General features: G+C 39.5%; 1 protein-coding gene across 2 annotated transcripts in view; it reads right to left on the bottom strand.

Moving 5' to 3' along the window:
• IARS1 (isoleucyl-tRNA synthetase 1) overlaps window positions 1-25,573 on the bottom strand; it is an 83,287-nt gene that overhangs the window by 11,382 nt on the left and 46,332 nt on the right. For both annotated transcript variants that reach the window (XM_061163644.1, XM_061163643.1), the window contains exons 18-30: window positions 24,217-24,300; window positions 22,928-23,072; window positions 21,431-21,551; window positions 17,294-17,385; window positions 16,445-16,522; window positions 15,338-15,459; window positions 14,796-14,898; window positions 14,464-14,547; window positions 11,008-11,182; window positions 8,438-8,550; window positions 3,630-3,725; window positions 2,765-2,941; window positions 1,920-2,025 (exon numbers count right to left, since the gene is read on the bottom strand). In XM_061163644.1, the coding sequence (XP_061019627.1) occupies window positions 1,920-2,025; window positions 2,765-2,941; window positions 3,630-3,725; window positions 8,438-8,550; window positions 11,008-11,182; window positions 14,464-14,547; window positions 14,796-14,898; window positions 15,338-15,459; window positions 16,445-16,522; window positions 17,294-17,385; window positions 21,431-21,551; window positions 22,928-23,072; window positions 24,217-24,300 (1,496 nt within the window). The remainder of the gene's footprint in view (window positions 1-1,919; window positions 2,026-2,764; window positions 2,942-3,629; window positions 3,726-8,437; window positions 8,551-11,007; window positions 11,183-14,463; window positions 14,548-14,795; window positions 14,899-15,337; window positions 15,460-16,444; window positions 16,523-17,293; window positions 17,386-21,430; window positions 21,552-22,927; window positions 23,073-24,216; window positions 24,301-25,573) is intronic.

The raw sequence follows: 25,573 nt of genomic DNA, 5'->3' as shown, positions 1-25,573 counted from the left end.
CCATCTATATATTTTCTTTGGTCAATGTCTCTTCATGTCTTCCCATTTTCTAATTAAATTTTTAAAAACTGCTGAGTTTTGAGAGTTCTTTACATATTCTACATACATACATCCTTTGTTGTATATCTGGTTTGCAAAGATCTTCTACTAGTCTGTAGCTTTTTTCTTTTTTTTTTTATCATTTTCACAGGATCTTTCACAAAGCAGGATTTAAAATTCTGAAGAAGTTCGACTTCCCAGTTTTTCTTTTTATGAATGAGACTTTTGTTACTAAGTCTTAAAACTCTTTGCCTAGTCCTGAATCCTAAAAACTTTGTTTTCTCCTAAATGTTTCATAGTACTATACTTACGTCTGTAATCCCTTTTAATTTAGTCTCTGGATAAGGTGTAACACTTAGGTCTAGGACAATTTTTGCATATGGATGTCTAACTGCCTGGTACCATATAGTGAAAAGACTAGTCAATTAAATCACTTTTGCTGGCCTATTGAGTGCAGCATTTTAACAGCATCATCTTTTTGAATTTGAAACACCTCAGCTGGAATTCCATCTCCACTAGCTTTGTTTGTAGTAATGATTCCTTAGGACCACTTGACTTCACACTCCAGGATGTCTGGCTCTAGGTGAGTGATCACACTGTTGTGGCTATCTGGGTCATTAAGACATGTTTTTTACAGTTCTTCTGTGTATTCTTGCCATGTCTTCTTAATATCTTCTGCATTGTTAGGTGCATACAGTTTCTGTACTTTATTATGCTGATCTTTGCATGAAATATTCCATTGGTATCTGTTCACTTCAGAAGGCTTTCTTATTTCTCCTTGCTATTCTTTGGAACTCTGCATTCAAATGGGTATATCTCTCCTTTTTTCCTTTGCCTTTAGCTTCTCTTCTCTTCTCAGATATTTGTAAGGCCTCCTCAAACAAGGATTTTGGCTCTTTGCATTTCTTTTTCTTGGGGCTAGTTTCGATCAGCACCTACTGTACAATGTTACGATCCTCTGTCCACAGTTCCTCAGGCAGTCTAACAGATCTAATCCCTTGAATCTATTTGTCACTTCTACTGTATAATCATAAGGGATTTAATTTAGGTCATACCTGAATGGTTTAGTGGTTTTCCCTACTTCAATTTGAGTCTGAATTTTGCAATAAGGAGTGTGTGGTAGTGGAGCCTAGTTTATTCTGTTTAATTGGCTGGAGTAGAGCAGTTATGGTCTAGAAGTGTTTTTGTCTTGCTAGGTTGCCACTCTCCTGGTCCCCCACTGCAGAGAGAGCACGATTTTCTGTGTGCGTGTGTGCTTAGTTGTTTCAGTCATGTCTGACTCGTTGTGACCTCACGGACTATACCAGAGAGGCTCCTCTGTCCATGGGATTCTCTAGGCAAGAACTGGAGTGGGTTGCCACGCCCTCCTCTAGGGGATCTTCCTGACTCATGGGTCGAACCTGCATCTCTTATGTTTCCTGCACTGGCCACAGGGTTCTTTACCACTAGTGCCACCTTTGAACATTTTGTTGGGGTGTTTGTATTCATGCCCATTGGTCTTTCATGGTTGCCAGCTTCTTCAGCTCTGAGTCTGGGATACATGAAGCAAAAAGAAAACCAGGGAATTCTCCATCTTCTTACTTGATCCCAAGATCCTCAGTTGGTCTGCCTTCTTCCCTCCACCATTAAGAGTCTTCTTATGCTTGTTTTTATATATCATGTCTAGGGTGTTTTGCTGTACTTTGTGGGAAGAACAGGGAAAAAGTATGTCTACTTCATCTTCCTAGAAGTGGAAGTTCAATCATTTACTTTTGTGGATTCATTACATGACAATTAGAAAAAGTTACTCAATTTTACCAATTCTCTTATAATAGCCTTAAAAACATGCATAGGTTTAACTAAAAGATAAAATACAAGCTATGGAATTCATTTACTCTTACCTTGCTCACTGCCATTTGTACAAATGTTAAGATTGACATATGCACAAGCAGGGCCAGGCGTGGAAGATCCTTTGGTGAGTGTAATTTCCAAGTCAGACCCTTTTAACTAAGCATATGAAAAAATGTGACTGGGTAACTATAGCATCTGATCACAGTGTCACCAACTAAGATAGCAACTATTCAGCAAGAATAAGAGTTCTACACAATTCTGAGAGCATATTTAACCTAATTACTACAACAGCCAAGAGCTACACTTCCCCCCGCTTTTACCTTGTTCTTTCCCATTGAAAACACAGTCACATTCAGGGCCCGATTGTCTGTTCCATTTGTCCCATACAAAATAGGATCAACACAGGAACATATGACTGAATAAATGACTAACTGATATAGAAAAGAATTTTTTACTTTGAGACATACTTCTCAATTACTGGCCAATATCTTTCATATCTTGGTCAGATTTTCACAGTTACATCTAAAATGTACCAACAAGAAATGAAATTGTAATTCTATGTATAACTTAATACCACAAAAGTAAACTGCTTTTCAAGTCAATTGCTGTTTACACAACACTAATCTTTATAGTTTTAGATAAGACAGCATCATAAAGTCATCCAGCAATTCTTATGTATGTCCTGGTTACCTTTTCCAAGAGCATAGCTCTAATTTTCTTTCTTCTCTTTTAGACCTCACTCTCTAATCCTATTCACTATTCTCCAGAGCAATACTTCAAGAATGGTACTATATTAATTGCTACCAGGGGAGAGAACATTAAGATACGACTACAAAAACTTAACATAAAATTTAATCCTAAATCACTTACTAGTTCAACAGAATTCAGAACTTACCTCCATTTTTTCTTGAATAAGTATTTCATCTGATATAGGAACTGGATATGGCTTCAAAGGAGACTTTATGGTGGCAAATATGAAGTCTGTGTGGCTTTCAATAACATTATTCAGATACTTTCCCTCAGAAGTTGCTTTATAATAAACTGTTATTTCATCAGTTGGAACCAGACTGCACTGAAAGCATATAAAGAAAATGTAAAAGGGAAGCACACTTGTCAATTAAAACATAAAACACTGTTAAACAGAGTTGATGATCCCACACTGAATCATCATGGAAGGGTACAATATCCTGACAAACTCTCTGGAAAAAAAAGCAAGAATTCACAAAGCTTTTAATTGAGACACAGTTCATAAGCAAACCATCACCTGCTGGAGTGGCTACTCAGTCTCAAAAGCCTGACCAGAGGAGGACGACCTGTGGGGGGCCCTCCCTGAGATAGAAACGCTCTGGCTCTCTCACCCAGTAAGGGAAAGCCATGGGTTTTGTGCACCTGCTCTGGCTCTCAGCTTTTTGAATGAGGAAGAACCACCTCATTCCATCCAGGTCCAACAATCTCTCTCTCCCCTGAGCTAAGAACCCTTCCACACTGAGTGCACCTCTACCGTTCTTCAGAGGTGTTTGCTGTCATCTCTGATAACCATATGTGCCAGTCAGGAGGACTGTCGATCCAAAGGATGGTTTTGTGGAAGCCCTAAGGAATTGAGCCTAAGAAGTATAATCTGAATGGATCATAGATCAAAGACAATCAGTAATAAATTACTGTGGTTTATATTACCTGTGTCTCCTCTCTTTCCCAACAATCAAAACAAAAACCAAAACAAAATTCTAAACAGTAGCTTATCTTTAATCTCACAAACTGACCTTTTTGCGAAGTTTCTGAATACGATTGATGACTTCCCGAGCCATTCCTTCATCCACCATTGACTGGTCAGGGGTGACATCTAAAAGAACCAAAACCTGTAGGAATGAACAGTGTATACCATGACAATCAAATATAGAAAAAACAGCTCTTTCAAACTCAGAAAAATGGTGTTTAAATTCTTAGAAGTATATAATGCAGCACCATTCAATCACAAAACTGAGCCAAAGACATGAAATTAGTCTCTTTATAGTTTGAGTCCTCCGTTGTAAACAGTTATTTCCTCATCTGCAGAAAAAGGTGCAACTTTTCATTTTTCTCCTGAAGGAGATGTCCTGAGACCAACTTAAACCACTTCAGCATTCTTGCCTTGAGAACCCCATGGACAGTATGAAAAGGCAAAAAGATGTAACACCGGAAGATGAGCCCCCCAGGTCAGTAGGTGCCCAACAGAGTAATGGGGAAGAACAGAGAAATAGCTCTAGAAAGAACGAAGCGGCTGTGCCAAAGAAGAGACAGTGCTCAGCTGTGACTGTGTCTGATGGTGAAGATAAAGGCTGATGCTGCAAAGGGCATATTGCACAGGAATCCGGAAAGTTTGGTCCACAGGCCAAGGTAAATTGGACATGGTAAAACAGTAGATGGCAAAAGTGAACGTTGACATCTTAGGAATCAGTGAAGTAAAATGGATGGGAATGGGAGAGTTTAATTCAGATGATCATTATGTCTATACTGTGGGCAAGCATCCCTTGGAAGAAATGGAGTAGACCTCATGGTCAATAGGAGTCCAAAATGCAGTACTTGGGTGCAATCTCAAAAATGACAGAATGATCTTGGTTCCCTTCTAAGGAAAACCATTCAACATTACAGTAATTCAAGTCTATGCCCCAACCACTAATGTCAAAGAAGCTGAAGTTGACCGCTTCTATGAAGATCTATAAAACTTCTAGAACAAACACCAAAAAAAGAGGTCCTTTTCATCACAGGGGACTGGAAAGCAAAAGTAGGAAGTCAAGAGATACCTGGAGTAACAGGCAAGTTAGGCCTTAGAGTACAACATGAAGGAGGGCAAAGGCTAACAGAATTTTGTCAAGAGAACACACTAGTCATAGCAAATACCCTCTTCTGACAACACAAGAGACAACTCTACACGTGGATATCAACAAATGGTCAACAATGAAATCAGATTAATCATATTCTTTGTTGCAGAGGATGGAGAAATTCTATACAGTTAGCAAAAACAAAACCTGAAGTTGACTGTGGTTCAGATCACGAGCTTGTTATTGCCAAATTCAGACTTAAATTGAAGAAAGTAGGAAAAAACACAAGACCATTCAGGTATGACTTAATCAAATAGACTGAAGGGACTAGATCTGGTAGACAGTGTCTCAGGTACTATGGATGAAGGCTTCTAACACTGTACAGGAGGTGGTAACCAAAACCATCCCCAAGAAAAAGAAATGCAAGAAGGCAAGTGGTTGTCTGAGGAGGACTTACAAATAGCTGAGAAAAAGAGAAGCAAAAGGCAAAGGAGAAAGGGAAAGATATACCCAACTGAATGCAGAATTCCAAAGAACAGCAAGGAGTGATAAGAAAGCCTTTAAAAATGAACAATACCATGAAACAGAGGAAAATAATAGAATGGGAAAGACTGGAGAACTCTTTAAAAAATTAGGTACCAAAGGAACATTTCATGTAAAGATGGGTACAATAAAGGACAGAAATGGTAAGGACCTAACTGAAACAGAAGAGATTAAGAAGAGGTGGCAAGAATACACAGAAGAACTATAGAAAAAATACACTAATGACCTGGATAACCACGATGGTGTGATCACTCACCTAGAGCCAGAAATCCTGGAGTGTGAAGTCAAGTGGCTCTTAGTAAGTATCATTATGAACAAAGCTAGTGGAGGTGATGGAATTCCAGTTGAGCTATTTCAAATCCTAAAAGATGAATGCTATGAAAGTGCTGCACGCAGTATGCCAGCAAATTTGGAAAACTCAGCAGTGGCCACAGACTGGAAAAGGTCGGTTTTCATTCCAATACCAAAGAAGGGCAATGCCAAAGAATGTTCAAACTACCATACAATTGTGCTCATTTCACATGCTAGCAAGGTAAATACTCAAAATCCTGCAAGACAGCCTTCACCGGTTCGTAGTACATGAACCGAGAAATTTCAGATGTACAACCTGGATTTAGAAAAGGCAGAGGAAGCAGAGATCAAATTGCCTACATATGCTAGATCATAAAGAAAGCAAGGTAATTCCAGGAAACCATCTACTTCTGTTTCATTAACTATGCTAAAGCCTTTGACTGTGTGAATCACAACAAACTGTGAGAAATCTTAAAAGAAATGGGAATACCAGACCATTTTGACTGTCTCCTGAAAAACCTGTATGCAGGTCAAAAAGCAGCAGTTAGAACAGGACATGGAACAATGGATTGGTTCCAAATTGGGAAAGGAGTATGTCAAGGCTATATATTGTCAAACTGCTTATTTAACTTATATGCAGAGTACATCATGTGAAATGTTGGGCCAGATGACTCAAGCTGGAATCAAGATAGCCAGGAAAAATATCAACAACCGCAGATGATGCCACTTTAAAGGCTGAAAAAGAGGAAGTAAAGAACCTCTTGATGGAGAAAGAAGAGGGTGAGAAAAAGCTGGCTTAAAACTCAACATTCAAAAAACAAAGACCATGGCATCTGGTCCCATCACTTCCTGGCAAACAGATGAGGAAGAAGTGGAAAGCGTGGCAGATTTTATTTTTTTGAGCTCCAAAATCACTGTGCACGGTGACAGCAGCCACGAAATTAAGAGACACTTGCTCCTTGGAAGAAAAGCTATGACAAACTGAGACAGCATATTAAAAAGAAGAGACATCACTTGGCTGACAAAGTTCTGTACACGCAAAGCTATGGTTTTTCCAGCAGTCATGTACGGATGTGAGAGCTGGACCATAAAGAAGGCTGAGTGCCAAAGAGTTGATGGCTTTTGAATTGTGGTGCTGGAGAAGACTCTTCAGAGTCCTTTGGACAGCAAGGAGATCAAACCAGTCAATCCAAAAGGAAATCAACCCTGAATATTCAATGAATGTACTGATGCTGAAGCTCTAGTACTTTGGTCACCTGATAAAGAGCCTACTCATTGGAAAAGACCCTGAATCTGGGAAAGATAGAGGGCAGGAGGAGAAATGGGCAACAGAGGATGAGATGGTTGGATGGCATCATTGACTCAATGGAGATGACTTTGGTCAAATTTCGGGAGATAGTGAAGGACCGGGAAAGCTGGTATGCTGCAGTTCATGGCTTGCAAACAATCAGACACGATTTAGCAACTGAGCAACAATAACAACAACATGTAACTCTGCTTTCTAATAAGTAATATCAACTCTGCTAATAAATAAAATCACCAATCATGAAGCTATTACAGCAGCATAACTTTTCATAATAGATTCACCACAAATAAGTGAACTGAAGACCTCAAAGCAGCCATCTCTTGTTTTCTTTAACCACAACCTATTCTATCCACTGGTTTGTGCGATTCAAGACACAATTTCTATAAATGGCCACAACACTTTTTAAAATTGCCACCTTCCTGTCAACTTTATCCACTATTTCATCTTCTCTGTCATAAAGGTTGTCAATGTTGATGCTGTAATAATGTCAGTATCACTTCTATTATAGAGGGGAATATATATATATACAAATTAGGCACCATCCCCATTTACACTTTTGAGGACACTCAAAGATAACAAACTTGCTCCATTTTATGAAGACACACAGGAGGTAAACTGAAAACGGATGAGTCACGGCAGGGTAACCATGCCCACAATACACAAATCACACTAAGAAACTCAGAAGCATCACAAGACAACACTTCCACAAGTATAGTCAAGCTCCTCAGGCCTCTCTTATTTGGTTGTGACCAGAGAAGACGACACCTTCTTGCTGGTTACAAGCCTTCTTCCCTGGGCCCAATTCCTTCTTTTGTAGTTTTCTCACCGTCAGTTCCTTACACTGTCTGCCCACGTGGAGTTCTGTCTACATCATATTTAAGACTCTGTGTACAAGTCCCCTGCAGTTCAGTGGTTAGAGCTCAGTGCTTTCACTGCTAGGGGCCCAGGTTCAATCCTTTGTTGAGGAATTAAGATCCCATAATCTGCACAGTGCGGCCGAAAAAAAAAGACCTCATGTCAAGGTTGACTAGACTCACGAGGTATTCTCCACCACCCCCTATATGTGGAATATTAAGCACAGAGGAACTCGAGCAGGTCCCTTACTCTCACACTGGAGAGCTTACAATCTATCTGTCTGGAGAAGTCTGGTCAAGAGTGAAGAGAGATGCTGTGATCCATCACAACAAAAAAACCCAGACCCCAGAATCCACAACTGTCTGTACATCCTCTTCAAGGGATGCTCTCTAACCATTCCCACTTCTACCCAGACTTAGCCCTTCTCTGTACTTATTTCTACCAGATAACTTACCAAGTAGAATAATAAGAACAGATTTACTTTTCTATCTCCATGACTGACCCATTCCTTGAAGGGTAGGATTACATCTTCCACATTTTTGTATGACCCGGCACTTACTGGCATGCATAAAGTCACAAAATATCTATTTATATATCCATTAAAGAAATGCATATGTCAAGAAGCTACAATAGAGAAGTTTAATAAGGCCAATCTAAAATAAAAGCTATTTTACCCTGAGACAAGCTGCCAATGCTGTCAGGAGGAGCATAGGTATTTTTTCCTCTGATGTTCATATTTTTTGGTAAAGAAATGTTCTAGGGAATAGAAAAATACCTGGGCATCCGAGTGTGCTTCAAACTGTGTTGTTCCACCTGTTGCCTGATCAAAGGTGTACATGAGGCGGATATCTTCTTCATGCAATTCATGGCCTTCCACAACAATGGTCCCTATTGGAAAAGCAACTGTCACTGTTACTCAATCAGTAACCCACTCCTCAAGCTGTCCTGCTACCAATATACTGTGCCACTCTCTAATAAAAACTTCAAATCATCAAGCTACAGTCTTTAAGAGGTTATGTCTTTCTGACTCATGTCACTGTTGTAGTCAAGGATGAGATAAACTTTCCTTAGACTACACCATGCTATCTTAAGGCCATTTAAATCACCCATATCTACTGCTGTATATAAGCACCTAGATCCAAAAACATGTGCCAGAGGCAACGAATGAATCCTCATCATAAACATGAGCAGCAAGCTATAAGGAAGAAAGCACAGTCTGTAGAGTCAAACTAGACTTAGGCCTACCACTCAAAGGCGGTAAAACCCTGGTGTTCTTCTATCTGCCTATCCGAGTACAGTCAGGGTGAAAACAGGTAGACAGTGTGAAGGTCTGAGCATCATGCCTATTCATGGTAGGCAGAACATATAAACAGCTGAGGATGGCAATTCCCATTTCCCATACCGCTTACTATAGTAATTCACAAAACAATCTTCTGGGTCTTTGAGCAATGGGCTTTCATTTTCACTTTATGTCACTGTATTCTAAAAACTGCTTTTCATCAATACGGAACAGTTCATTCAGAAACTACAGTTTAAAAACTACAGGCTTCAGTTTCAAATAAAGCTTATTTCAGGAATTTTTAATATTTGGCTAATTGGTGAAATAGCTTGAGATTTATGACCTGAATGCTGATCAAAGATTTTGTTAATTTAACAAATCAAGTTGAATTAGTACTGATTCAACTTTTAGTTGCAAGCCTCTAATGTTTTATAAATTTTATCTAAAAATTTGGGGACTCTTATAGACATTTCCCCCAATTTCCATAACTATTCATCTGAGTTATGAATCCTTAAATCTTTCATGACACTTCCATGCTTATGATTTTCAATTTCAGAGGGAACCCAAACATTCAAACACCTTGTACCCTAGGGTTGCTGCAGGAAGTCGAAAAGCTGTAATTAGACCATATATGATTCTAATCATGGCAGAGGTCAGAACTCCTGGGCACCTGGAACAGCTTCCTAAAGATTTCCTTCAACACGCTTATCAAAAATATGATTATATCCATACATCTTTAGTGTCTACCAGCACCATGAGGGTAAGGACAATGTCTGTCTTATTCAACTCTATGTTCTCAGTATCAACAAAACAGAAGGGCTTTAAAAAATATTTGCTGAATGAATGACTCCACTCTTGCTCAGTGAGAACAAAATATGTATTTTAGATATTTTAGAGATACATTCTAAGTTCTGACACAGTTTTGGAAGAAGCTCCAAACCTCAATGCTAAATCCCTTTCATTAAAAATACTTAAGTATTTAAAAATTAAAATTTTGAATTAAAATTAAAATATAACTTTCTTCTTTGAATATCTTCTGGTCTTCATTCTGGCAACTCAAGTCATCTTTTTCTCTATAAGCAACATCTGATAAGGGTAACACTCTATACCACTGGCTGGTGAATCTGAAGGGTTTTGCTCTCTCATTAGGGTAGATTTTTCCAGGCCCATATTAGCACTTATAGAATTCAATGGTAACTTACAGTTTACCCATCTGACTCAATGATTTCAAGTAGAAACCTAGCTCAAAGTGAAAGCCACTCAGTTGTGTCCAACTCTTGCGACCCTATGGACTGTATAATCCATGGAACTCTCCAGCCCAGAATACTGGAGTGGGTAGCCTTTCCCTTCTCCAGGGGATCTTTCCAACCCAGGGATCAAGCCCAGGTCTCCTGCACTACAGGCCGATTCTTTACCAGCTGAGCCACAAGGGAAGCCCAAGAATACTGGAGTGGGTAACCTATCCCTTCTCCAGGGGATCTTCCCGACCCAGGAATGGAACTGGGGTCCCCTCCACTGCAGGCAGATTCTTTACCAATTGAAAACACCAACAATAACAGACTGGTTAAAAAAATACCAGGTATCCACAGGAAGGAAAGTTTTTGCAACACTTACTGAAATAGCATTTTAAAGACTGACAAAACACAGAAATGTTTATAATGTAAAGTGAAAATGCAAAATAAAAAGTTAATGAAAACCAAATAATATAAATACAGAAAAGTGAAAAATGTGAAATAAATTATAGATTGATTTCCATTTTGTAAAGCTATAATTATATGACTACATATGTATATAGGATGAACTAAATCAGAATTTTAACAGTGAACTAAATCAGAATTTCAATCTACATTAAAAGGATGGGTGATGGGTTATGGGTCATTTTTATTCTTTTTACTTTTAAAAAATAAATTAGCAGAATTATTCATAATAAATATTTTTATGAACAGAAAAAAAAAGTTCTAATTTAAGGGAAGGCTGTTAACAGTGGAGATCAAAGAGGAGGCTAAGTATGAGACACCCATCAGGTTGAGGACACGAATGGTGACCCCAATGGAGCAGACACCCACCATTCTCCTGGAACCGCTCCAGCTCCTCATTGCTCAGCTGTTTGATGGATGTCATCACCAGCTTGAAAGCTCCTTTCAGACGCTTCCCCAGGACCATGTGATCTGGCTCTGCCCTTAGGCGGATGCCATACTTGTTTTTATCTGTAGATAATGTAACTTTTCGAACATTCAATTCCTATATTTGATAGACATGCAAAAACAAAAATGAAACAAATGAAAATATGTCCACAAAAATTTGAATACAAATATTTATAGCAATAACCAAAAGTGGAAACAACCCAAATGCTGATCGACTATGAAAGGATAAATAAAATGTGGTATATCTACCTAGTGGACTGGCATTTAGCAATATAAAGGAAAGAAGCACTAATCCGTGCTATAACATGAATGACCCTTGGTGCTAAGTCACAGAAGCCAGACATAGAAGCCCACATATTGTATGATTTCATCTACAGAAAATGTCCAGAGTGAGCACACCCAGAGACAGAAAACAGATTTGTGTTTGCCAGAGGACAGTAGAATCCTGAGGGGAAATGATGCATGAATGATAATTTGGGGTCTCTATTTGGGGTGATGAAAATTCTACAAAATTGTGGTGATGACTGCACAACCCTAACTCAATTAACAAGAACTGTAGCATTAGAAATATGGACTTCATGTCTCAGGGGTAACCTTTCCTTGAGCAATTTAACTGTCAGTTAACCAGAAGAGTCAGTTAATCATATATTTCATGTATCCATCATGCTAGCAAGTTAAAGAATACTAATGTAGTAGGACATGGTGACCACACAGTAGGAAATAAGAAAATGAAGTATCATGGAATTGTCAACTGAAGCAAATTATATGGAAATGTTCTGCCATTATACATTACTATATTATTTGATCTCAGAGTGCTCAAGATATTTAAGTATATTCTATTTTTATCCATATCTTAAGCATTCGTTACAGAATTTATATAACTTTACATAATTTATATAAAGTTACAGAATTTTTATAACTTCTTAAATTTCTAAAGAGTTTTATAAACTCTATTTATCCAGAATTCTCAAATAATTCAAAACCAAATATAGAAATTATTTTCTATCCTCTTTTTCTTTTTTTTTTTTTAAAGAACAAAACCCCGTTCATTTTTCACATTATCTATATGGTGAAATTTTAACTTTTGAACACAAAATGTTATCAATGATGACCCAGGCCGCCTTCTTTATGGTTTTGGTGCGAACGCAGCCCATGTTGGCAGGTTCTTGGTAAAAGAGCTATTTTCTATCCTTAAATATTATCTTTGAAAGGAATAAAAATGAAATTTGAAATATGTATTTCATTTAAAAACACCACAGGATAAAGCTTTCTGGGAGGACAACTGACAAGACAGTTTAAACTTCTGACCTCAAAACTCCACTTTTAAGAAAGTATCCAACATCCACTCTGTCAACTAGCAATCGGCACTTGCCATCTACTTATCTGGACTTCACAGGTGGTACTAGTGGTAAAGAACCTGCCTGCCAACAAAGGAGATGACATAAGAGACAAGGGTTCGATCCCCTTGGGAAGACCCTCTGGAGGAGCGCATGGCAGCCCACTCCAGTATTCTTGCCTGGAGAACCCCATGGACAGGTGAGCCTGGTGGGCTACAGGCCATTGGGTGGCAAGGAGTGGGACATGACTGAAGTGACTTAGCACACATGCCTCTACCTGTACCTGTACAAGTACTAAATCGTGCTGCTGACCTTCAGTAACCCCCTGAAAGGAGTTCAGAGTGGACAGCAGAAATGAGACATTCTGTGCTTGGGGAAAAACTGGCAGGACAGGTCTTCAGATAGGTATTTTCAGGAGCTGATTTTATGAGCCCAGTTCTTGTATCTCCCCATGGAAAGGCCCCAAAATCCTTCATGGTGGTAACTGTTCCTTGTGACTAGCAAAGCTTCACAAGACTAGCAGAAACCTTCTGGAAAAAAATGTACCTGCCTGCATGTATTCCCCCTTTACCAAAATCACATATATACTGAACTGCCTCTTAGGAGCAGCTTCTCAGAGCTATCTGAGGTGCTGTCTCCTGGGCTGCATCCTCATTTTGCCCCAAATAAAACTTAACTCGCAACTCTTATGTTGTGCATTTTTTAAGTCGACAGTTAACGACATATTTGCACAAACACACATATACACACACACAACTTTTATTTATAATCCGAAACATATATTTCCAACAATACTAGAGTAACTAAATAAATAGTGATGCAGCCAGAAAGTGAACACTATGCAGCTGGCAAAAAGAATAAATTAGATCTCTAATGTTTTGTTTTTAAAGGGAGAGTTCTTTAAAAATATTTTTTATTTATTTATTTGGCTGTGCTGGGTCTTCATCGTGGCATGCAGGATCATTAACTGCAGCACATGGAATCTCGTTCCCTGATTGAACCTGAGCCCCCTATACTGGGAGTGTGGAGTCGTAGCCACTGGACCACCAGCAAGTCCTAGGTCTCTATGTTTTAACATGGAATATTGTTTAAGTAATACTATAAAGTGGAAACAGTAAGTAAAAAACTACGTATATGATCATCTCTATTCACAAATAAAACCAGTGATGTGCGTATCTGATGTTTTTCAGTTGCTGAGTCATGCCTGACTCTTTGCAACCCCATGGACTGTAGCCTGCCAGGCTCCTCTGTACATGGGAGTATCCTGGCATAGGTTGGGAAAATACTGGAGTAGGTTGCCATTTCCTTATCAAGAGGAATCTTTCCGACCCAGGGATCAAATTCAAGTCTCCTGCAGTGGCAGGTGGATTCTTTACCACTGGGCCACCTAGGAAGCCTGCATGGGTGTAGATGTATGTACAAATGTGTCTACATGTATGTAAAATGCTAGGAACAACCCGGTAAGAGACACCATAGTGAACATCCCTGCAAGTGGGAAACGAGACACCAGGGAGTGGCCAGGGTGAGAAGAGACCCTGTCCTGTACCTGATGCTAGTGTTTATTTACAACCAGTGTTTACTTGACACTTGGGTAATTTGAAGGAACTAAGCTCTTTCTTTTTGTTAATTATCAAAAATTACTTTGGGGAAGAAAAGTGGATGAAGGGATAAATGATCTGATGAAGGTGAAAAATTCATGGACCTTGAGATCATTGTTAAAGAATTATAATTACAGGGACATCCTTGGTGGTCCACTGATTAAGAATCTGTGCTTCCAATGCAGGGTGTGTGGGTTTGATCCCTGGTAGGAAGAACTAAGATGCCACATGCCCCCAGCATGGCCAAAAAATAAATACAAATTCTTAAAAAAAAAAAATTTTTTAATTACATTGCAAAAATTCATGATGAATCAAAAAGCAAACTGTAAAATTTCACAGAAGGTTACATTTATGTATATACTGATAAAGAATACTAATCAAAATAATCTTCCCAAGGACAGAAGCCAAAGTTTGGACCAAAGCACACAAATCAACTGTCTTACCTCAATGATATATTTCTCCAAAGACTTAATTTCATTAAGAGCTTCCAGATCTTGATGGATAACAACAATTTCTTTCAAAGGATACTAGAAAGAAAGGGGATGGGAAAGTTCACTAAGCATCCAGTCTTCTAAACTGCAGAAATATAAATGTTACATGTTCTATCTGAATTTCAAGCTCTAGACTAAGTAGGCTTAACTAGTATTAAGTCATTCACAGCCTTACTGCAAAAAGAAATTTATGCCATTGCTTGAAGCCCTTTATATGAAGAAAATACTCCAAAGACATAATTCTCTAGGTCTGTGCAATGTAAAATAGAAATAAAACCTCAAACCTTTATTGGAATAGTTTTGCGGTCTCGAATCACTCGGCCAAGTTCAATCACAGACTGCATTCTAGATACTGCACTCTCAGTTTTCTTGTCGATCAATTCCTCACTGATTGGGAGAGGTAGGGGCATAAAAGATATTAGATTTAAAAAGAGAAAATCTCGAAGAAGAAACGTGCTTAGGTGAGGAAGAAAGTTGGACGAGAGAGGGGAGGGTGTGGTTAGGCTTCCCAAGGGAGTATCTTGGGAACACAGCATGACTGCCTTTGGGCAGTCATAGTGAGAGGCAAGCTTGAGCCTGATGCTCAATGCACAGCAGCTCCCCGAAACAATACCAAAGGCCTACCCACACCCTACATGCCACAACTCTACAGGGGATTCCACCCTCAGCATCCCTCTTACACTCCTTCTGTAGCCTGAGGAACAGCTCAACTGGAAGGCATGGCATGGGTGAGCTGGAGCAGGGAGCTGGGGCCCCCACAGGAGTGCCTCTCTAGCAGCTCTCCTTGCCATGGCCCAGGTGAGGCTTAGATACATTTGATTCTTACCGAACATGGGGCAGCATGAGGTAGTGAATACTGAACGTGTCCTTGTCCTGGACAGAAACAGGATCAATCAGTGTCTTCAGATTCTGATACATCAATTCAGTAAGAAAAGGGGTATAGGGGGCCTGTATAAGGACAGAAAACATTATGTCATTCATATGTAGCCATCATTAACTGATCTCAAGAGTTAGAAAAAACTAAAACATTTTAGAGAAATGACACGGGAATATGCACAGAACCGGACATGAGGTTAACAAAACATGCCTATGAAAATGACCTCATTTTTTTTTTTTTTTAAATATTTATTTATTTTATTTATTTATTTGGCTGTTCCCGGCCTTAGCTGCAGCATGTGGGATCAAGTTCCCTGACCAGGGATTGAACCCTGGCCCCCTGCATTGGGAGCACAGAGTCTTAGCCACTAGACCACCAGGGAAGTCCCGAAAATGACCTCATTTTGAACTGGGTGAGACAGACACTCAGAAGCAAAGAAGTAGGACTACAGACAGAAGTGTCCCAAACATCCTTGAAGATGTCCATAATAAAAACAGAAGCCAATGACCACATGCCGGTTAAGTCAACTGCAGAGGAATGAATATTCCTAAAATCTCAGAAACCTCATCTGTAAACTGGGGAAACTCTACCTGCTTAACAGGAAGAAGGAATGAGCTCATACATGAGACACCAGGTAGAGGACCTGGTATAAAGCAGGTTCTCATTCCATGTATGTTTAGGAAATAAATAGAAGGCTTATAACATTAAGTTGAAAGAGCAGAAATAAGACACAGGAAACTAAAAGTGAAACTTTTCTTTATATATAATTTAATGAATATTTCAATTGGTAGGAACTTTTACTTATATATAATTTAATGAATATTTCAATTGGTAGGAACAGTGAAAATACTCAAGTGTCTCAAGTGAAATACTGTTTGCAATATATGTATTTGTTTGGTTAGCTACTAGCTCAAGACCTTCCCTGATACTCATAGACAATTACAGAACTACAAAATATAGAAAAAATAAAGAACAGCTACAAACAGAGGACAGAGCAACTGGGCACCACAAGCAGCCCACGGGGCTAGAGTTTTAGAATGGGATCAAGCATCTTACCATAAGTCTGCACAAAGAAAGCAGAACACTAAACAAGGTCTCCAGGGCCATAACACAATCCTCTACCCCATTTTCACCCTAAGAATAAAAAACACACACATTAAACTGTTAAAACCAATAGGTCACTGTAAAGGGGGGAAAAAAAGGTAATAAAAAGGGGAAAACTCAGCCATAATTAAGTTATCCAGAGATAACTACTTTAAACATTTTAATGTCCTTCTAAATATATGTGCATATACACACACACACATGCATGTGTATGTGATACATTTTAACAAAACAAAATTACTGTTTTGTTACAGGATTTTATCATTAACACATTTGAAGGTAGTACTGATGGGCAGTGGTCTGGGTGTACCTCACTCCCTGTTATGGAGCATTGCTGTTTATGCATAGCTTAAGTTCTGGGACAGGCTCCATGCTTCACTCATCCTATATCCCCAAAGGCTTAATGAAGAGTCTCGTCAATAAGGAACCATCCCTCTAGTAATAGAAGCGATGAAGTGCCCATTTGAAGATCACAGCTGTACCGAACAACACTTGCAAAATACATTCATGAATTATTTGATTTTAACAGGTCTGTTCAGTACAGTCCTAAATGGCCTGAGACTTTCCCTCTAATATGTTGTCTGTAATTGTGTTTTGAAAACATGTGAGATGACTTTTAAACTTAAGGACCCCCCATCCAAAAAATGGCAGTACAGTTAATATGCAACGTAAAAGGAAAAAGACAGCTTTAAAAAGTGAGAGCATTTGAAAACGCCCTTTTTGCTTTTGCCTGTTCTCATTTTTCCTCAACTCTCATACTTCCTGCTCTTTCTGCTCTTCCCAATAGAAGCCTACACTTACCTTTAATCTTCTACGGTTCATCCGAACATACCAATTGGTCAAAATATCCACAAACTTGACCAGGCGAGGAACCACAGTATAGAGCCTGTAAGCTGAAAGTAAGACAACTAATCAGACAGTCAGAACATACAAAAGTCTTGGGAGCTTAAGACAGGGCTGGATACAAGAAAGAGCAAGTAGGCCCTGCCATTCAAGGGCTATCACATCTGTTAGGGAGACAGGTCAGTTTTCATTCCAATCCCAGAGAAAGGCAATGCCAAAGAATGTTCAAACTACCACACAATTGCACTCATCTCACACGGTAGTAAAGTAATGCTCAAAATTCTCCAAGCCAGGCTTCAACAGAACATGAACCATGAACTTCCAGATGTTCAAGCTGGACTTAGAAAGGCAAAGGAACCAGAGATCAATGCCAACATCCGTTGGATCATCAGAAAAGCAAGAGAGTTCCATTAAAACCTCTGCTTTATTGACTGTGTGAAAGTCTTTGACTGTGTGGACCACAACAAACTGTGGAAAATTCTTAAAGAGATGGGAATACCAAACCACCTGACCTGGCTCTTGACAAACCTGTATGCAGGTTGAGAAGCAACAGTTAGAACTGGACATGGAACAACAGACTGGTTCCAAATAGGAAAAGGAGTACGTCAAGGCTGTATATTGTCACCCTGCTTATTTAACTTATATGCAGAGTACATCATGAGAAACGCTGGGCTGGAAGAAGCACAAGCTGGAATCAAGATTGCCAGGAGAAATATCAATAACCTCAGATATGCAGATGACACCACCCTTATGGGAGAAAGCGAAGAACTAAAGAGCCTCTTGATGATAGTGAAAGAGGCGAGTGAAAAAGTTGGCTTAAAATTCAACATTCAGAAAACTAAGATCATGGCATCTGGTCCCATCACTTCATGGCAAATAGATGGAGAAACAGTGGAAAGAATGACAGACTTTAGTTTTTTGGGTTTCAAAATCATTGCAAATGGTGACTGCAGCCATGAAATTAAAAGACGCTTGCTCCTTGGAAGAAAATCTGTGACCAACCTAGACAACATATTACAAAGCAGAGACATTACTTTGCCAACAAAGGTCTGTCTAGTCAAAGCTATGGTTTTTCCAGTAGTCATGTATGGATGTGAGAGTTGGACTATAAAGAAAGCTGAGCGCCGAAGAATGGATGCCTTTGAACCACAGTGTTGGAGAAGCCTCTTGAGAGTCCCTTGGACTGCAAGGAGATCCAACCAGTCCATCCTAAAGGAAATCAGTCCTGGACATTCATTGGAAGGACTGATGCTGAAATTCCCAATATTTTGGCCACCTGATGCGAAGAACTGACACAATTGAAAAGATCCTGATGCTGGGAAAGATTGAAGGCGGGAGGAGAAGGGGACGACAGAGAATGAGATGGCTGGATGGCATCACTGACTCCATGGACATGAGTTTGAGTAAACTCCGGTAGTTGGTGATGGACAGGGAGGCCTGGCGTGCTGCAGTCCATGGGATCGCAAAGAGTCGGACACGACTGAGTGACTGAACTAAATTGAACTGAACTGCTGCCCAACTTCTAGTTTCCTGGCAGACCAGGACCCAGTCAGAGTGTACATCCTCAGGTCATACTATTGCTGCCTAAAGATGGCAAGGGTTCCCTGGCAACAATCCCACTCATTTATATCACTCAAGAGGGAAAAGTGGACATGGCTAATAATACATGTCTCAGGGAGTGTGGTAAGTCGGATTCGCATACTCATGTCCATTTTCACTCATGTCAATCTGTCCAGTAGCTTGACAGTCATATGACCCTTATTATATATGTTTAAAAGTGGGCAAAGTCCTTCAGGAAGACTGATAAAACATTCAAAATTTCCTGGACGAACCATCCAATTATGCCAAGTACAGAGGCATCAACTGTTCCATGAAGAGCTGTGTACCAGCTGAGGAACTGAAGACCCCTCCGTGAACCACCTGACTGCTCCGGCCTCTTAAACCCACTGGAGTGCCGTACCTGAGGAGCAGCACCTGGCAACCACAGGATGCTCTGGGAGGGTGGTTCATGTCACCAGGGTGCACACAGGGATGCCACTTTTTCTCCACTGCCCATAGACTTTATCAGACCCACATACACTCAGACCCATCTCAGGTATCCTGGTTAATAGTTTCTTGAATTTCTCACCTTGACTTATGGTTGTCTATCTCCAACTTTAAGGAAACCAACATAACCTACCTTTTCAACCTGTCTAAAAACAAATTCATTGTTGTCAGGTAACAGAAATGTGAGGAAATGTCAATTTCATTACTGTGTTTCTGAATTTCCTAATTTTTCCACTCTACTTATTTAATAAAGTAGGTCTAAAAATAAATTTAAAACATATTAGTAACAAGTACTACTTATTAAGAACCTGTCATCTGCTAGCTACTGTATGTACATAGTTTCTATCTTAGTCTTACAAAAACTATTACCAGGCACTTTTTGCAGATAGAAATGGAGCCTCATAGACCATAGACGATGCTTCCCCCAGGGAACAAGTAGTGTACAAGTTGGGATCTGAACCCATGGGCATCCACTACTGAAGCCTGTGATTCCTTGGGCTGTGTGGTGTCTGTGGAGGGGTAAGGCCACTAGATATCCCCTCAAGACAATCTCTCAGGCCTTGGAGCAATACATTTCTACAACAAGCAAGCCTTAAAATTATATTTGAGAAGTAAAAAGAAACATTTATTCATCTATTGTTCTGCCTCTCTCAAAATTTTTATAAAATTTCCTCTATGTTTAGAAAACCACACACCTATGGTCAATTAATCTTCCACAAAGGAGGCAAGAATACACTATGGAGAAAAGATAGTCTCTTCAGCAAGCGGTGTTGGAAAAGCTGGACAATCACATGTAAATCAATGAAATTAGAACACTCATTTACACCATACACAAAAATAAACTCAAAATGGCATAAAGACTTAAATTAAGACATGACACCATTAAACTCCTACAAGAGAACATAGAAATGGGAACAAATACAAATGGGATGTAATCAAACATAAGCTTTTGCACAGCAAAGGAAACTATGAATAAAACAAGACAATCTGTGGACTAGGAGAAAATATTTGCAAACAATGTGACTAAAAGGGCTTAATTTCCAAAATATACAAACAGCTCATACAAAAAAAAAGGGGGGGGGGGGGGGTAAATGGGCAGAAGACCTAAATAGACATTTTTCCGAAGAAGACATACAGATGGCCAATAGGCACATCAAACCATGTTCAACATTGCCAATTATCATTTACACCAGTCAGAACGGCCATCATTAAAAAAGCCCTCAAATAACCAATGCTGAAGACGATGTGGAGAAAGGGAACCTTCCCCTACACTGTTGATAGCAATGTAAACTGTTATAGCCCAATGAAAACTGTATGGAGGTTCCTTAAAAAACTGAAATTCTAACTTGAAAAGTTTCATGCACCCCAATGTTCACTGCAGCACTATTAACAACAGCCAAGACATGGAAGCAACCTAAAAGGCCATCGACAGAAGAACAGATACAGAACATGTTCGCGTGCACACACACACACACACACACACACATAGAGGAATGCTACTCAGCAATAAAAGGAATGAAATAATATGAAATAAAGCCATTTGCAGCAACATGTATGGACCTAGAGAATATCATACTAAGTCAGGAAGAGAAAAACAAATACCATATCACTTATACGTGAAATCTAAATAAAATATCATACAAATGAACTTATTTACAAAATAAAACAGACTCACAGACATTTAAAAAAACAAACAAACAAAAAAAAACCTTACAGTTACCAAAGGGGAAATGGGATGGGGGAGGGATAAATTAGGAGTTAGGGATTAACAGATACAAACTACTATAAATTAAATAAACAACAAAGTCCTATTGTGTAGCATAGGGAACTATACTCAAAATCCTATAATAAACCATAAAAGAATGTGAAAAAGAAAAAAATATATATATCTGAATCATTTTGCTGTATACCAAAAACTAATGCAACATTGTAAATTGACTATTCTTCAAAAAAATTTTTTTTCCATGTTTATAAAGAAAAAAAATTAAATATTAAAAGAGTAATTATAAAGAGAGAATCTTTATTGAGGAAGGCCGAAAAGAGACATACCTGCCATTTCAGTCTCAAAGAACCCAACGAGCGACTGCATAAAGGACAGGATCCACCGGTCTGTGATGTTGGTACTTTCTTTAACCATGTTCTCGTTGTAAAGGAATTCCATTTCTTCTTCCTAGAAGTGACAATTATTGAAACTTTTTGCATGCACGGGGGAAACCACTGTAAGGAAATGAACTCTTTAAATGATTTAAACTGAAAGAACTAGCCAAACAAACAAAAAAAATCACAAAATACAGACTGGGCAACCTAAATTTCTGATTCTTAGCAATATTTTCCAAGTAAGTGCTAAATTTGGAATGTTAAGTCCTCAATGAATGAAATACATTTCTGAATGAACTAAAGAGAATTCAGGAACATTTTTTAGGAAAAAGTTTTTCCTATCATCAAAGAATAATTATGAATTAAGAAATATTTCAAAATGCTGTCAGTAAGTATAGTGTTTAGTTACCTTAAATCTGAGGAAGGATAGACAGTAAAACTGGGTAGGAATGGACAACTATCTATAAGCTGAAAATGAATACTAGGAGTTAATATCTTTGCTTAATTTATTTTACCCAGAATGCTCTACTTACCTGCTGCTTTTTCCTTTGCAAATCCTCCTTGATCCTTAAGGCCCACTTCACCTGTCCCTTCTCAATAGCATCACCATCAGGGTAGCAAGGCAGCAACCACACTGACTCTTGCCCTGATTTAAGCACCCAATGCTGTAGTCTCCATCTTTTTGCTATGCCCAGATGAGCCCCAGGGATCAGTGGTTTAACCCAGTCTGTTTTCTTGAGTTCCACACAGGTAGAGGTCTGCAAAGTAGACCCACTTCATGACTACTGGCCTGAGAGGTGATGGGATAAAAAAGAGGAACAACACTAGGGCCTGGAGAAGACCCTGTTCTTCCGGGGGGGGGAGGGGGGCGGGGGGGTTCATTAGCAGACCAAGATGAACCAGAGGCAGCAAAACATATGGGGGCTTCTCGGGGGATGCTTCCCAAGTCAGCAGGTAACTGCTCTGGGACACCTTCATGTATATCACAACCATTGTTTTTCATCCCTGCAACTCAATGAGAATTTTTCTTGGAGTCTCAGCCCAAATGCACTCATGAAGTGGCCTTTCTTGACCACTCAGAGGCAGCAGCCTTTACGAGGCACTCACTATGACAGTAGCTGACTCTTTACTTGGTCGCTCATCATGAATTTGGCTGGCTAAATGAATATCCAATGCAACTCGTCTTAAACAGGTGAAGCATCTGTGTCTGGCAGAGGTGAGCATCTGCCCAAATGGCAAAGCTCCAGTCCTGTTCTCCTTGGCTCAGCACAGCCCCCAGACAACTGCTGCACCTTCATCTATGGCCTCTCCAATGGCTCCGAGCCCCCACCCATGGGGCCTGCTCAGCCGAGTCTCTCATGGAACTCCACCTCACAGCTCAGCCCTGACTATCTTTTGCAAACCCAGCTCAGCAGGGCGGACCCCACTCCACAGCACTGCAACCCATACCTTCTGTAGCCTTAGGATGTTCTGGATGAAGAAGCGATAGGCATTGTACCAAGGGAGCAGAACATCCTTCAGGACGTCTCGGACACCCTCCTCCTTAAAGCGAAGGTTTTCTGCTCTCACCACAGGGGAGTTAATCAGATATAATCTGGAAGAAGAAAAAATCACATGGAAATGGAATGGAGACAATAAACCAAATATTACTGACATGTTGACAGGGTAATACCCGTATCAGCACTTTTTCTGCAAAACGGGGACATTATAAATACTTTTCAAACAGTCCACTCAAAACTGACAAAGTTCTCACTTTGTGTAAGAGACCCAGAAAATTCTAAAGGGGAGACCAAGAGTGCCACACCAAAATATGGCACTGGACTAACCTAGAATCATGTCCTGGGCTGGTTTTGGCACAGGCCCCAGGAAGCATGGCAGCACCAAGAGGAAGTAACCAGACTCTCCTCCCAGGACAGTATGTTTAGACATCAGGGATTCACAAGGAACAGCCACACAAGCATTTTGCCAACATAGAGGGCAGAGGCCAGGGAGAATGTTAAACATCCTGCAGGACAGCCTTCAATACAAAGAATAATCAGGCCAAGTTGTTGTCTATGCCAGGGCTGAATCTAACAGATAACTGGGGTTGCAGGACACTGAATAAACTGCTCCCAGACAACATGAGAACTGTGAACATGCTTGCCCAAAGGTCCTGAGTGTGGGTCTCTGTGTTAGTAACAGGAGGATGCAGAACAAGACCTCCGTGGTTCCTTTTAACCTGAGCACTGAAAGTTTATGACTCTTATTTCTTTTTTTTTTTTTTATGACTCTATTTCAAGCAGTATCTTTCTCTAAAAAATTTTCAGTATTAATTTTTATTTGCTCTAGCATAAATGTACCTCATATGGTTATCTGAGGAGTAAGTGCAAAATAGAAATAAGTGATATAAGAGAATTTTAATACCAACAAGACAGAGAATCTACAGGAGTGAGGCAGAGGCACCAGCAACTAACTTGGAAGTACCTGTGCTACTCAATAAAATCTAACACAGAGTCTCATCTTCCAAAAGACCTCTAGATTTAGAAACATCTTTACAATTTAGAAAACCATCTTGGGCGTTTAAAGTCAATAACATACCATTCCAATTCCATGAAACAGATGTGCATTTTTTAAAAAGAGCTAATTACAAACCAAATGAATAGAATGATTAGTGTCACTGAAACCATGATTGTATCACTGAATGTCAGATGCTTACGTAAGAGATGACAGACACACACAGATAGAGGACCGGTCTGTACCTGAGGGCATCAGCACCATATTTATGAATGATGGAAAGTGGATCTGGATAATTCTTTTTGCGTTTGCTCATTTTTTGACCATCACTTGAAAAACAAAAGGGAGACATCAATTAAATAAGTCAACATCACAGTTTATATATGGTTACAGATTATCTACAGTTTGGAATACCTAAGTGCAAATGGGACACAAGCTACTATTAAGGCACAACGATAAGGCTGTTTTGTTAATATCTGTGTAAGCTTCTTTCAGACTACTGTAGTGAGTAAATGGAGAAGTTTCAGGATAAATGGCAGCAGGAAGATAAAAGAGTATAACAGTTCAAAAACACAGCTTTTGCATTTATCCTAGAGAAATGAAAACTTCCATTTACACAAAACCTATGAAAAAAAGTTCACAGTTTTATTCATAGTTGGCAAACACTGGAAACAACTCCAACATCTTTCAGCAGGTGAAAGATCAAACTGTGGGTCATCATGGAAGGCTGCTCAGCAACGAGAAGGAGCTATGGATACATACAACCACCTGAGGGACCTCCAGGAAATTACACTGAGCAAAAAAAGTCAAGCACAAAACTGGATACGAATCCATTTATGTAACATACTTGAAATGACAAAATTACAGAGATGGGGAATAGATTAGTGGTTGCCAAGTGGTGGGGATTAGGGTTGAAGGCTGAACTGGGTGGGGTATGAAGGGGTAGAGTAGGTATGCTATAAAAGGGCAACTGAGACATCCTGTGATGCTGAAACAGGCCCAGTATCTTGACTTGTGCTGTTGGATATAGGAACCTATACATGAAATATTGCATGCAATGGCAAATGAGTGTAACTGGGGAAATCTGATTAAGATTGGTAAACCAAATCAACAGCCTGATCTTGACAATGTGCTATGGTTTCAAGAAACATGACCACTGGGGAAACCAGGCAACGCACATACGTGGTCTCTATTAATTTTCACAACTATAACTCAGTAAGATTTCTAATTTTTTTTTTTTAAAGCATAGACTGTAGAGCCAGACTGTGTAGGTACAGAACTAGAATTTATCACTCTTTTGCAGTGTAACCTTACTTCTGCACCTCAATTGCCTCAAATGTTGAACCAGACAATTAAAGGATCCATTTCAAATGGCTCTGGGAGTAAATGAGTAAAGATGTATAAATGCTCAAAACAGGGCCTGGGAAAGTGCCAGGTGTCATCCCTCACTTTGAAGGGCACGTGAAGCAAGATATCTATGTATAAAGGATTTATTTTCTTGTTTTTGTTTTTACTTTTAATGACTAGAGGCAACAGAAGCAAAGGAAAAAATAACAGTCCTCCATTACAAGCCTCCAGAACTAATAGCATCTTCATATATTA

The sequence above is a fragment of the Dama dama genome, chromosome 16, assembly GCF_033118175.1.
Source record: "Dama dama isolate Ldn47 chromosome 16, ASM3311817v1, whole genome shotgun sequence".
Classification (NCBI taxonomy): domain Eukaryota; kingdom Metazoa; phylum Chordata; class Mammalia; order Artiodactyla; family Cervidae; genus Dama; species Dama dama.
Note: the sequence above shows the minus strand (reverse complement) of the source record. Positions and strands in the feature narration are given on the sequence as shown.